This window comes from Salmo salar, chromosome ssa02 (assembly GCF_905237065.1).
Source record: "Salmo salar chromosome ssa02, Ssal_v3.1, whole genome shotgun sequence".
In the NCBI taxonomy this organism is placed as follows: Eukaryota; Metazoa; Chordata; class Actinopteri; order Salmoniformes; family Salmonidae; genus Salmo; species Salmo salar.
In genome coordinates this window covers 85,305,230-85,320,306 of record NC_059443.1, presented here as the reverse complement: position 1 = coordinate 85,320,306, position 15,077 = coordinate 85,305,230, and the positions used below count along the sequence as shown (strand labels likewise).

At 41.9% G+C, this 15,077-nt stretch overlaps 1 protein-coding gene across 1 annotated transcript; it reads right to left on the bottom strand.

The window, feature by feature from the left end:
• Positions 1-3,317: 3,317 nt before the first annotated feature.
• On the bottom strand, positions 3,318-13,972 carry LOC106593838 (zinc finger protein 2 homolog). Its single transcript, XM_014185229.2, has 2 exons — positions 13,951-13,972; positions 3,318-5,053 (listed from the first exon to the last, which is right to left on the bottom strand). Exons 1-2 carry the CDS (start codon positions 13,970-13,972, stop codon positions 3,828-3,830), a joined length of 1,248 nt encoding a protein of 415 aa, XP_014040704.2. The 3' UTR covers positions 3,318-3,827.
• Positions 13,973-15,077: the final 1,105 nt, after the last annotated feature.

Sequence of the window (15,077 nt, the reverse complement as noted above, 5' to 3'; positions counted from 1 at the left end):
GGGCTAGGGCTATTCCCCCCAGAAATGTCCGGGAACTTGCAGGTGCCTTGGTGGAAGAATGGGGTAACATCTCACAGCAAGAACTGGCAAATCTGGTGCAGTCCATGAGGAGGAGATGTACTTAATGCAGCTGGTGGCCACACCAGATAATGACTGTTACTTTTGATTTTGACCCCCCCACCCCTTTGTTCAGGGACACATTATTGTATTTATGTTAGTCACATGTCTGTGGAACTTGTTCAGTTTATGGCTCAGTTGTTGAATCTTGTTATGTTCATACAAATATTTACACATGTTAAGTTTGCTGAAAATAAACGCAGTTGACAGTGAGAGGACGTTTCATTTTTTGTTGAGTTTAGCTGCCGCTGCACTACCCCGGCACTGGATTGGTTAATTTGTTTTGCAATATGTTTAAATCAAATCAAGTTTTATTTATACAGCACATTTCAGAGATGGATGCAACACAATGGCTTCACAGGAAAAGACTAATAAAAACACAAACATAATAAAACCTGAAAGACTAATGAGCATTCTAAGAAAATGGCATTGAATAAAATAGTAAGAACAGATATCCAGTCCAAAATATAAGCTTCTTCGTTGTTAGTAAATAACATAATTGTACCAAGAAATAGTCAGTTGGTTGCATAAATAATTGTGATTACTAAATGTTACATTACATTGAAATATTATTAAATATCAAAACCAAATGTACACCCCTTATGTATTGGCAATAATTCACTTAATGGTGAGGCATGGAATAATTAAACATGTATATTTTGTCAGGCTGTATGTTTGAAATATGAGGTGATTTGAGACCTGCTTATTCAGTAGTGGAATAAAGACAAGTATCAATTGAATGTTATAAAGAAATACTGTGTGTAAATATTGGGAGTGATGTATGATTGTTAATAAAACTGTTCATAGACCAATTTTGTATACTGCGTCCAGTTTTATAGGCTGCAAGTAGGTTGAAATTAAGTTGTTTTTAAGTTGTTTGAAACAACAACTTGAAATATAGGTATTTTCAATGTATAACCAAAACCGAACGTAGTCTTGACGTCATAATATAGTCTTTTCAAAGACATGAAAAATACTTATTTTCAACGACCTAAATAAATATCTGTATTTTCAATTTTCACTCTCAACCAAAACTGAATGTTGGACGTCGGACATAGTCATCTTTTCAATGACATTTTGCTATGTGGGCCCAATGTCAAAACAGTTTTAATGGGTCCAAATCAATAACCAATATGCAGAAACAGTTTGTGATATATTGAAAACCTAAACATAAAAATGTACTATCTACACAAACATCTGAAACAATAATCATATTAATTGTATTTTTTAAAACGAGCACCTTATAAACTGCACAACCAGTTTGGGGGAGCAGGTAGCCTAGTGGTCAGAGTGGGGGGGGCAGGTAGCCTAGTGGTCAGAGTGGGGGGACAACTAACCGAAAGGTTGCAAAATTGAATCCCCGAGGCGACAAGGTAAAAATCTGTCTTTCTGCCCCTGTTCCAAGGCCGTCATTGTAAATAAAAATGTGTTCTTAACTGACCTGCCTAGTTAAATAAAAGGTTAAATAAAGGTTAAATAAATAAATAAAAAACAAGAATCTAAAACACTTGTTTTGACAGAAACAACAAGAGGCAATAAATCACTGATATCTTTTAGGGGGGAAATCAGGTTGTACGTGCTGTTGAAACTAACAAAAACAAAATAAAACATGGAAATGGGAGATATATTTTACCTCACTGGTTAGAGGACAACCTGCAGAAGACAGTCAGCAACATTTTGGAGTGCTGCATTTAAATGTTGGGGTCCCCAGAACGAAGGGAAACGCAACAGATATTTACAGTTAGGTAAACAAAGTATTTGATCCCCTGCTGATTTTGTACGTTTGCCCACTGACAAATAAATGATCAGTCTATAATTTTAATGGTAGGTTTATTTGAACAGTGAGAGACAGAATAACAACAAAAGAATCCTGAAATAAGCACGTACATTTTTTTATAAATTGATTTGCATTTTAATGAGGGAAATAAGTATTTGACCCCCTCTCAATCAGAAAGATTTCTGGCACCCAGGTGTCTTTTATTGAGGTAACGAGCTGAGATTAGGAGCACAGTCTTAAAGGGAGTGCTCCTAATCTCAGCTTGTTACCTGTATAAAAGACACCTGTCAACAGAAGCAATCAATCAGATTCCAAACTCTCCACCATGGCCAAGACCAAAGAGCTCTCCAAGGATGTCAGGGAAAAGATTGTAGACCTACATAAGGCTGGAATGGGCTACAAGACCATCGCCAAGCAGCTTGGTGAGAAGGTGACAACAATTGGTGTGATTATTCGCAAATGGAAGAAACACAAAAGAACTGTCAATCTCCCTTGGCCTGGGGCTCCATGCAAGATCTCACCTCGTGGAGTTGCAATGATCATGAGAACAGTGAGGAATCAGCCCAGAACGACACGGGAGGATCTTGTCAATGATCTCAAGGCAAAACAATTGGTAATACACTACGCCGTGAAGGACTGAAATCCTGCAGCGCCCACAAGGTCCCCCTGCTCAAGAAAGCACATATACATGCCCGTCTGAAGTTTGCCAATGAACATCTGAATGATTCAGAGGACAACTGGGTGAAAGTGTTGTGGTCAGATGAGACCAAAATGGAGCTCTTTGGCATCAACTCAACGTGTTTGGAGGAGGAGGAATGCTGCCTATGACCCCAAGAACACCATCCCCACCGTCAAACATGGAGGTGGAAACATTATGCTTTGGGGGTGTTTTTCTGCTAAGGGGACAGGACAACTTCACCGCATCAAAGGGACGATGGACAGGGCCATGTACCGTCAAATCTTGGGTGAGAACCTCCTTCCCTCAGCCAGGGCATTGAAAATGGGTCGTGGATGGGTATTCCAGCATGACAATGACCCAAAACACACGGCTAAGGCATCAAAGGAGTGGCTCAAGAAGAAGCACATTAAGGTCCTGGAGTGGCCTAGCCAGTCTCCAGACCTTAATCCCATAGAAAATCTGTGGAGGGAGCTGAAGGTTCGAGTTGCCAAACGTCAGCCTCGAAACCTTAATGACTTGGAGAAGCTCTGCAAAGAGGAGTGGGACAAAATCCCTCCTGAGATGTGTGCAAACCTGGTGGCCAACTACAAGAAACGTCTGACCTCTGTGATTGCCAACAAGGGTTTTGCCACCAAGTACTAAGTCATGTATTGCAGAGTAGTCAAATACTTATTTCCCTCATTAAAATGCAAATAATTTTATAACATTTTTGACATGCGTTTTTCTGTCTCTCACTGTTCAAATAAACCTATCATTAAAATTATAGACTGATCATTTCTTTGTCAGTGGGCAAACGTACAAAATCAGCAGGGGATCAAATACTTTTCCCCCTCACTGTAGCATCACTCACATCAATATCACGTTGAAATCAATTGCACAAGAGGGGGAGATGAGGTTGCACGTCCTGATAAAACTAACAGCTCAAAAAAACACACGGAATCTGGGAATAATGTGTACATCCCTGGTTAGAGGTCAATTTGTAGAAAACAGCTAGCTACATTTTGAAGTGTTGCATTTTGATTCAAGTGGGTCGCCAACACAGTAAGTGTAACGCAACACTTTTTCTTGTTAATCACAAATAGTACTTTCATTTCAGAGCCTGGATTTTTCCCCTGATGAGGCTAATATCCATATCACACTGAAATCAATAGAACAGGGGCAAAATATTAGGGTTCTAAATTGTCACATTATTAATTAAAATACTCCTTCTACAATGTTAAAAACATTCTACATTGTGACATTATTTCATTGATGTCATGAAACAACTCCTTCATGTATTTTCTGATGTCTAATCAGAGACCTTTTACCAGAGTATCTCTTCCCACATTGATTACAGCTATACGGTTTCTCTCCTGTGTGTGTTTTCTGGTGTGCAGACAGCTGGCTAGATGAAACAAAACTCTTCCCACATTGATCACAGCTATAACATTTCTCTCCTGTGTGTATTCTCTGGTGTACAGTCAGCTGGCTAGATGTTGTAAAACACTTCCCACATTGATCACAGCTAAAGGATTTTTCTCCTGTGTGTTTTCTCAGATGTACCATCAGGCAGCTTGAGCGAATAAAACTCTTCCCACATTGCTTACAGCTATGAGGCCTCTCTCCTGTGTGTGTTCTCTGGTGTGATAGTAATGTATATAATTTTGAAAAGATCTTTCCACAGTCAGAGCAGCTATAAGGTTTCTCTCCAGTGTGAATTCTCTGGTGTGATTGTAATGTATATAATTTTGAGAAGGTCTTCCCACACTCAGAGCAGCAGTGAGGTTTCTCTCCAGTGTGTATTCTCAGGTGTGCTATCAGGTTGCTTGATTGAGCAAAACTCTTCCCACATTGATTACAGCTATAAGGTTTCTCTCCTGTGTGTGTTCTCTGGTGTGATTTAAAATTTCCTGAGATAGAAAAACTCTTTCCACAATCAGAGCAGTGGTAAGATTTCTCTCCTGTGTGTATTCTCTGGTGTATAGTCAGATGGCTAGATGAAACAAAACTCTTCCCACATTGATCACAGTTATAAAATTTCTCTCCTGTGTGTGTTCTCTGGTGTATTGTCAGACGGCTAGATGAAACAAAACTTTTCCCACATTGATTACAGCTATAAGGTTTCTCTCCTGTGTGTGTTCTCTGGTGTATAGTCAGACAGCTAGAAGTAACAAAACTCATTTTACATTGATCACAGCTATAAGGTTTCTCTCCTGTGTGTGTTCTCTGGTGTATAGTCAGACAGCCAGATGTAATAAAACTCTTCCCACATTGATCGCAGCTGAAAGGTTTCTCTCCAGTGTGAATTCTCTGGTGTGATTGTAATGTAAATAATCTTGAAAAGGTCTTCCCACAGTCAGAGCAGCGGTGAGATTTCTTCCCTGTGGATCTCTGCTGCTGTTTCTTGAGGGGTTCTGATGTGGATAGACTCTTCTCTGCCTCGTCAGCTTCATGATGTTGCTGAGGCTCCCCAGAGGATCCACGATAGTCACGTCTCTCTCCTGTGTGAACAACAAAGTCAGACAGATGGTTAAAGGGCCACAACAGCAGAAATCCACTGTTTATTTCAGCTAAAAAGGTGATGCCCATGATGTTGTACAACAATTTACATCTGTAATGAATGTTTAAATGCTTTTACAAATGTGTTTGACAATTGTCTTAAGACAAATACACCCGATCCCAGCCTTGCTGAAGCACCCCCAGATCATCACCAATCCCCCACCAAATTTCAGTGGGTGCGAGAACTGTGGCTTGTATGCCTCTCCAGGTCTCGCACCCACTGTGAAATTTGGTGGAGGATCGGTGATAATCTGGGGGTGCTTCAGCAAGGCTGGAATCGGGCAGATATGTCTTTGTTAAGGACGCATGAATCAAGCCACATACAAGGTTGTTCTGGAAGAAAACTTGCTTCCTTCTGATCTGACAATGTTCCCCAAAACTCTGAGGATTGTTTTTTCCAGCAGGACAATGCTCCATGCCACACAGCCAGGTCAATCAAGGTATGGCTGGAGGACCACCAGATCAAGACCCTGTCATGGCCAGCCCAATCTCCAGACCTGAACCCCATTGAAACCTCTAATATGATCCCTCTCACCAACACGTACAGTACCACAAGAGTAGCACAACAGTACCACTTGTCAGTTGATTATGGACTAACAGTCTAAAGGACACAACTCATGTTATTATAGTTAAACAGTGAGGGACTAGTTGAGTTTCATATTGGGGCTAAATGGCTAATGTAATGATGCATTAAGCCATGTATATAATAATAAATAGATATATATACAGTACCAGTCAAAAGTTGGAGACACACCTACACAGTTACGGGCTTTTCTTTATTTTTTACTATTCTCTACATTATAGAACAATAGTGAAGATATCAAAACTATGAAATAACACATATGGAATCATGCAGTAACCAAAAAACTTAAACAAATCAAAATATCTTTTAGATTCTTCAAAGTAGCCACCCTTTGCCTTCATGACAGCTTTGCACACTGTTGGCATTCTCTCAACCAGCTTCACCTGGAATGCTCTTCCAACAGTCCTGAAAGAGTTCCCACATATGCTGAGCACTTGTTGGCTGCTTTTCCTTCACTCTGCAGTCCAACTCATCCCAAACCATCTCAATTGGGTTGAGGTCAGGTGATTGTGGAGGCCAGGTCATCTGATGCAGCACTCCATCACTCTCATTCTTGGTCAAATAGCCCTTACACAGACAGGAGGTGTGTTGGGTCATTGTCCTGTTGGAAAACAAAATGATAGACCCACTAAGCGCAAACCAGATGGGATGGCGTATCACTTCAGAATGCTGTGGTAGCCATGCTGGTTAAGTGTGCCTTGAATTCTAAATAAATCACAGACAGTGTCACCAGCAAAGCACCCCCACACCATCACACCTCCTCCTACATGCTTCCCGGTGGTAACTACATATGAGTAGATCATCCATTCACCTATTCTGCATCTCACAAAGACACAGCGAATGGAAACAAAAATCTCAAATTTGGACTCATCAGACCAAAAGATTGATTTCCACTGGTCTAATGTCCATTGCTCGTGTCTCTTGGACCAAGCAAGTCTCTTCTTCTTATTGGTGTCCTTTAGTAGTGGTTTCTTTTCAGAAATTCGTCCATGAAGGCCTGATTCTCTGAACTCTGAAATCTCCATCCCTAATTACAACATTTTCAGACAAGATAGAACGGCCAAAGGGGGCGGTGTTGCAATCTACTGCAGAGATAGCCTGCAGAGTTCTGTCCTACTATCCAGGTCTGGACCCAAACAATTCTTCTTTTAAAAATCCACCTCTCTAAATAACAAGTCTCTCACTGCTATAGACCACCCTCTGCCCCCAGCTGAGCTCTGGACACCATGTGTGAACGGATTGCCCCCCATCTATCTTCAGAGCTCATGCTGCTAGGTGACCTAAACTGGGACATGCGTAACACCCCAGCCATCCTACAATCTAAGCTTGATGCCCTCAATCTCACACAAATGATCAATGAACCTACCAGGTACCACCCCAAAGCCGTAAACACGGGCACCCTCACAGATATCATCCTAACCAACTTGCCCTCTAAATACACCTCTGCTGTTTTCAACCATGATCTCAGCGATCACTGCCTCATTGCCTGCATCCGTAATGGGTCAGCGGTCAAACGACCTCCACTCATCACTGTCAAACGCTCCCTGAAACACTTCAGCGAGCAGGCCTTTCTAATCGACCTGGCCCGGGTATCCTGGAAGGATATTGACCTCATCCCTTCAGTAGAGGATGACTGATTATTTAAAAAAAAAATGCCTTCCTCACCATCTTAAATAAGCATGCCCCATTCAAGAAATTCAGAACCAGGAACAGATATAGCCCTTGGTTCTCTCCAGACCTGACTGCCTTTAACCTCTATGGGCTAGGTGGGACGCTTGCGTCCCACCTACTCAACAGCCAGTGTAATCCCGTGGCGCGATATTCAAATACCTCAAAAATGCAAAAACTTCAATTTTTCAAACATATGACTATTTTACACCATCTTAAAGACAAGACTCTCGTTAATCTAACCACACTGTCCGATTTCAAAAAGGCTTTACAACGAAAGCAAAACATTAGATTATGTCAGCAGAGTACCCAGCCAGAAATAATCAGACACCCATTTTTCAAGCTAGCATATAATGTCACATAAACCCAAACCACAGCTAAATGCAGCACTAACCTTTGACGATCTTCATCAGATGACAACCCTAGGACATTATGTTATACAATACATGCATGTTTTGTTCAATCAAGTTCATATTTATATCAAAAACCAGCTTTTTACATTAGCATGTGACTAGCATGTGACTAGCATTCCCACCGAATACTGCCGGTGAATTTACTAAATTACTCACGATAAACGTTCACAAAAAACATAACAATTATTTTATAGATACAGAACTCCTCTATGCACTCGCTATGTCCGATTTTAAAATAGCTTTTCGGTGAAAGCACATTTTGCAATATTCTCAGTAGATAGCCCGGCATCACAGGGCTAGCTATTTAGACACCCAGCAAGTTTAGCACTCACCAAAGTCAGATTTACTATAAGAAAAATGTTATTACCTTTGCTGTTCTTCGTCAGAATGCACTCCCAGGACTTCTACTTCAATAACAAATGTTGGTTTGGTCCCAAATAATCCATTGTTATATCCAAATAGCGGCGTTTTGTTAGTGCGTTCAAGACACTATCCGAAAGGGTAAATAAGGGTGACGAGCATGGCGCATTTCGTGACAAAAAATGTCTAAATATTCCATTACCGTACTTCGAAGCATGTCAACCGCTGTTTAAAATCAATTTTTATGCAATTTTTCTCGTAAAAAAGCGATAATATTCCGACCGGGAAAGCATGTATACGTACAAAGAGAGAGAAAATAAAAACATCTCGTGCCCTCGTGCACGAGCCTGAGTCTCAGAGTACTCTGACCGGCCACTATCTAAACGCGATAATGTGTTTCAGCCTGGGGCTGCCTCGATATCATTCAGCTTTTTCCCGGGCTCTGAGAGCCTATGGGAGCCGTAGGAAGTGTCACGTTACAGCAAAGATACTCAGTCTTCAATAAAAAGAGCCAAGATGAACAACAACTTGTCAGACAGGCCCCTTCCTGTTCAGAATCTTCTCAGGTTTTTGCCTGCCATATGAGTTCTGTTATTCTCACAGACACCATTCAAACAGTTTTAGAAACTTTAGGGTGTTTTCTATCCAAAGCCAATAATTATATGCATATTCTAGTTACTGGGCAGGAGTAGTAACCAGATTAAATCGGGTACGTTTTTTATCCGGCCGTGTCAATACTGCCCCCTAGCCCTAACAGGTTAACCAACACAAAAACATCCTGTGGCGTTCAGCATTAGCATCGAACAGCCCCCCATGATATGCAACTTTTCAGGGAAGTTAGAAACCAATATACACAGGCAGTTAGAAAAGCCAAGGCTAGCTTTTTCAAGCAGAAATTTGCTTCCTGCAACACAAACTCAAAAATGTTCTGGGACACTGTAAAGTCCTTGGAGAATAAGAGCACCTCCTCCCAGCTGCCCACTGCACTGAGGATAGGAAACTCTGTCACCACCGATAAATCCACTATAATTGAGAATTTCAATAAGCATTTTTCTACGGCTGGCCATGCTTTCCACCTGGCTACCCCTACCCCGGTCAACAGCACTGCACCCCCCCCCCCCACAGCAACTCGCCCAAGCCTTCCCCATTTCTCCTTCTCCCAAATCCAGTCAGCTGATGTTCTGAAAGAGCTGAAAAATCTGGACCCCTACAAATCAGCCGGGCTAGGCAATCTGGACCCTTTCTTTCTAAAATTATATGCCGAAATTGTTGCAACCCCTATTACTAGCCTGTTCAACCTCTCTTTTGTGTCGTCTGAGATTCCCAAAGATTGGAAAGCAGCTGCGGTCATCCCCCTCTTCAATGGGGGGGGGGGGGGGGGAAGACACTCTTGACCCAAACTGCTACAGACCTATATCTATCCTACCCTGCCTCTCTAAAGTCTTCGAAAGCCAAGTCAACAAACAGATTAGCGACCATTTCGAATCCCACCGCACATTCTCTGCTATGCAATCTGGTTTCAGAGCTGGTCATGGGTGCACCTCAGCCACGCTCAAGGTCCTAAACGATATCTTAACCGCCATCGATAAGAAACAATATTGTGACGCCGTATTCATTGACCTGGCCAAGGCTTTCGACTCTGTCAATCACCACATCCTCATCGGCAGACTCAACAGCCTTGGTTTCTCAAATGATTGCCTCGCCTGGTTCACCAACTACTTCTCTGATAGAGTTCAGTGTGTCAAATTGGAGGGCCTGTTGTCCGGGCTTCTGGCAGTCTCCATGGGGCTGCCACAGGGTTCAATTCCTGGGCCGACTCTTTTCTCTGTATACATCAATGATGTCGCTCTTGCTGCTGGTGAGTCTCTGATCCACCTCTACGCAGACGACACCATTCTGTTTACTTCTGGCCCTCCTTTGGACACTGTGTTAACAAACCTCCAGATGAGCTTCAATGCCATACAACTCTCCTTCCGTGGCCTCCAACTGCTCTTAAATACAAGTAAAACTAAATGCATGCTCTTTAACCGATCGCTGCCTGCTCCTGCCCGCCCATCCAGCATCACTTCTCTGGACGGTTCTGACTTAGAATATGTGGACAACTACAAATACCTAGGTGTCTGGTTAGACTGTAAACTCTCCTTCCAGACTCACATCAAACATCTCCAATCCAAAATTAAATCTAGAGTTGGCTTCCTATTTCGCAGCAAAGCATCTTTCACTCATGCTGCCAAACATACCCTCATAAAACTGACCATCCTACCGATCCTCGACTTCGGCGATGTCATTTACAAAATAGCCTCGAATACCCTACTAAATAAATTGGATGTAGTCTATCACAGTGCCATCCGTTTTGTCACCAAAGTCCCATATACTACCCACCACTGCGACCTGTACGCTCTCGTTGGCTGGCCCTCGCTTCATACTCGTCGCCAATCCCACTGGCTCCAGGTCATCTACAAGACCCTGCTAGGTAAAGTTCCCCCTTATCTCAGCTCGCTGGTCACCATAGCAGCACCCACCTGTAGCACGCGCTCCAGCAGGTAAATCTCTCTGGTCACCCCCAAAGCCAATTCCTCCTTCGGCCGCCTCTCCTTCCAGTTCTCTGCTGCCAATGACTGGAACGAACTACAAAAATCTCTAAAACTGGAAACACTTATCTCCCTCACTAGCTTTAAGCACCAGCTGTCGGAGCAGCTCACAGATTACTGCACCTGTACATAGCCCATCTACAATTTAGCCCAAACAACTACCTCTTCCCCTACTGTATTTATTTATTTTGCTCCTTTGCACCCCATTATTTGTATTTCTACTTTGCACTTTCTTCCACTGCAAATCTACCATTCCAGTGTTTTACTTGCTATATTGTATTTACTTTGCCACCATGGCCTTTTTTTGCCTTTACCTCCCTTATCTCACCTCATTTGCTCACTTTGTATATAGACTTATTTTTCTACTATATTATTGACTGTATGTTTGTTTTACTCCATGTGTAACTCTGTGTTGTTGTATGTGTCAAACTGCTTGCTTTATCTTGGCCAGGTCGCAATTGTAAATGAGAACTTGTTCTCAACTTGCCTACCTGGTTAAATAAAGGTGACATAAAAAATAAATAAATAAATAAATAAAATTGACACAGTCTCCTCTGAACAGTTGATGTTCAGATGTGTCTGTTATTTGAACTCTGAAGCATTAATTTGTGCTGCAATTTCTGAGGCTGGTAACTCTAATGAACTTATCCTCTGCAGCAGAGGTAACTCTGGGTCTTCCTTTCCTGTGGCGGTCCTCATGAGAGCCAGTTTCATCATAGCGCATGATGGAATGTCGTTTCTCTTTGCCTATTTGAGCTGTTCTTGCCATATTGACTTGGTCTTTCACCAAATAGGGTTATCTTCTGTATACCACCTCTACCTTGTCACAACACAACTGATTGGCTCAAACACATTAAGAAGGAAAGAAATTCCACAAATTAGCTTTTAACACAAGGCACACCTGTTAATTGAAATGCATTCCAGGTGACTACCTCGTGAAGCTGGTTGAGAGAATGCCAAGAGTGCGCAAAGCTGTCATCAATGCAAAGGGTGGCAACTTTGAAGAATCTCAAATGTATTTTGATTTGTTAAAAACTTTTTGGGTTACTACATGACTGCATTTGTGTTATTTCATAGTTTTGATGTCTTCAATATTATTCTACAATGTAGAAAATAGTAAAAAATAAAGAAAAACCCTAAACTGAGTAGGTGTGTCCAAAGTTTTGACTGGTACTGTATATGTCGGTTGTTTTGCTCTAGGAGGCCCAGAAGCCTGACAAGACTGGTCTGAAGGTAGTCCGATACCAGTTTAATAAATGAATGGAAGTCTACAGTATATAGAAGTAGTGCCTAAAAAAAGAGGTTTAATATGTAAAATAAAATAGTTTAGTTTTGTTTTTTTTGTTATTCACTGTTAAGCCTACAACATGTTTAAACTTTCGGTCTGGTAGATAACAGTCATATGGTGTATGTACATATATATACAGTTGAAGTCTGAAGTTTACATGCACCTTAGCCAAATACATTTAAACATTTTAGTTAGCCTTCCACAAGCTTCCCACAATAGGTTGGGTGAATTTTGGCACACTCCTCCTGACAGAGCTGGTGTAACTGAGTCAGGTTTCTAGGCCTCCTTGCTCGCTCACGCTTTGTCAGTTCTGCCCACATATTTTCTGTGGAATTGAGGTCAGGGCTTTGCGATGGCCACTCCAATACCTTGAATTTGTTGTCCTTAAGCCATTTTCCCACAACTTTGGAAGTATGCTTGGGGTCATTGTTCTCATGATGCCATCTATTTTGTGAAGTTCACCAGTCCCTCCTGCAGCAGAGCACCCCCACAACATGATGCTGCCACCCCTGTGCTTCACGGTTGGGATGGTATTCTTCGGCTTGCAAGCCTCCCCCTTTCTCCTCCAAACATAACGATGGTCAGTTCTATTTTGTTTTCATCAGACCAGAGGACATTTCTCCAAAAAGTACAATCTTTGTCCCCATGTGCAGTTGCAAAGTCTGGCTTTCTATGGCAGTTTTGGAGCAGTGGCTTCTTCCTTGCTGAGCGGCCTTTCACGTTATATTGATATAGGCCTCGTTTTACTGTGGATATAAATACTTTTGTACCTGTTTCCTCTAGCATCTTCACAAGGTCCTTTGCTGTTGTTCTGGGATTGATTTGCACTTCTCGCACCAAAGTACGTTCATCTCTGGGAGACAGAACGCATCTCCTTCCTGAGTGGTATGACGGCTGCGTCGCCCCATGGTGTTTATACTTGCGTACTATTGTTTGTACAGATGAACGTGGTACCTTCAGGCGTTTGGAAATTGCTCCCAAGGATGAACCAGACTTGTGGAGGTGTACAATTCTTTTTCTGAAGTCTTGACTGATTTCTTTTGATTTTCCCATGATGTCAAGCTAAGCGGCACTGAGGTTGAAGGTAGGCCTTTAAATACATCCACAGGTACACCTCCAATTGATTCAAATGATGTCAATTAGTCTATCAGAACCTTCTAAAGCCATGACATCGTTTTCTGGAATTTTCCAAGCTGTTTAAAGGCACAGTCAACTTAGTAAACTTCTGGCCCACTGGTATTGTGATACAGTGAATTATAAGTGAAATAATCTGTCTGTAAACAATTGTTGGAAAAATGACTTGTGTCATGCACAAAGTAGATGTCCTACCAACCCAAGTGTATGTAAACTTCCGACTTCAACTGTATATATGATACAGCACACTGGCTGGTTCGTGTGTGGATCTGGGAAGAGGGGTGTGTCTGTGGCATTCCACTGATGTTTGGCGTGTAGCACGTTGGCAGTTCTTGCTGGGACTTGTAGTGCAGTCCATCCCGGGCAGTATGGAAGCAGGCCAAACTGAATTGCCAACCCAAATAAGTGCATGGGCCAGATAGACGTGTCACGGGCCGGATTGGGCCGGTGGTCCTTGTGTTTGACACGTGCTCTAGATAGTCTGTTTCCCCAGTCATCTGTAATAATAATTCACAGACAGTGATGATGTCATCTCACGGGGACTTACAGTTTGTTGCCATCTTGCTGCAAGTCTCTTTCAGGACATGAACCTCTCCCTGGGAGAACTGCAAACTGTTCTTAAGGTCTTGGACCTCTCTGGTCAGATCGTCCCTTCTGTTGTTAGTTGAGTCCACCAGTATTTGGACAAGGCTGTTGAAGCTATTTTCCTGTTGCTGTAACGATTGCTTGTGGACATATTTATGTTGATGTAAAAGATCACGTACCTGTCATAGTTAAACACTGTCCTCTCCATTACTCCAACCTTCTTTAACTTTGGGCGGCATGATGGTAGCAACGTAGGCTAACGCTGGTACTCGATGCAATTCCAGCCAGCACAGCTCGTAAAGCCGATGCAAACCGAAACAAACGAAAGGCATTTAAATATCCACAAGCACAGTATTGAGGCTAACCGCGTTACGGGATACAAATTTAACAGGCTAGTAAACAAAAATGTTTTAAAGGAAAAACTTTTCCCGAAAGTTTCCAAACGACTAACACCCGTCCCACAGACAGTAGACCAATTGAGTCCACGTTGTCATGCTGCGTCACGTGGTTGCTAAGCTAATAGTCACAAAATCCCTTCTAAAAACCAGTCAAGAAAATCGACCTATTTTCCTCGAAAGTACGTAATGTCACAATTTCAAAGCTTTACTATATTACAGAGAAGTTAATTATCTCACATCTCTGAAAATATGTTGTGCTTCTTGTTCACGTAGGCTAATTCATGCTAATGTTATTTAGAATGTTATCTAGAATGGTATCTAGAATGTTATCTAGAATGTTATTTAGAATATTATCTAGAATGTTATTTCGAATGTTATCTAGAATGCTATTTAGAATGTTATCTAGAATGCTATTTAGAATGTTACCTAGAATGGCGCTGCATTGGAAAGCAGACGTTTTATGGGCACCTGACCAATTGTGCAATTTAAAAAAAAATGTTTACGCTGATCCCAACTTTTTTTTGTACATAATGTTTCCACCAACGTTTCCTATGACGAAAGGAGCTTCTAGACATCAGAACAGTTTTCACTAACCTTGATTTGGATGAGGAACTCTACTTCAGTAAGTCAAAGGCGAAAGACATATTGATTGTCACGGACCAGGCCCAAATCCCCGACACTCGAAGAAGGCGCTATAGAGGCCAGCGCAGGGGGCACCCTGATGAGACTAGAGTGAATAAATGGCCTCTACCCTCAATTCTATTGGCGAATGTGCAATCACTGGAGAATAAACTGGACGAGGTCCGCTTGAGACTCTCCTATCAACGGGACATTCAGAACTGTAATATACTAATATAATATAGCTACTTCTCAGAGTCATGGCTGAACAAGGATAATATACGTCTAGCTGGTTTTTCTATATATCAACAGGACAGAACAGCAGAAT

Excerpts from the sequence above, each read along its gene's own strand:
- LOC106593838 (XM_014185229.2), bottom strand. The coding sequence starts at position 13,972 with ATGCCGCCCAAAGTTAAAGAAG. Across the intron at positions 5,054-13,950 it reads GCCGCCCAAAGTTAAAGAAG|GAGAGAGACGTGACTATCGT; the intron begins GTTGGAGTAATG and ends TTGTTCACACAG.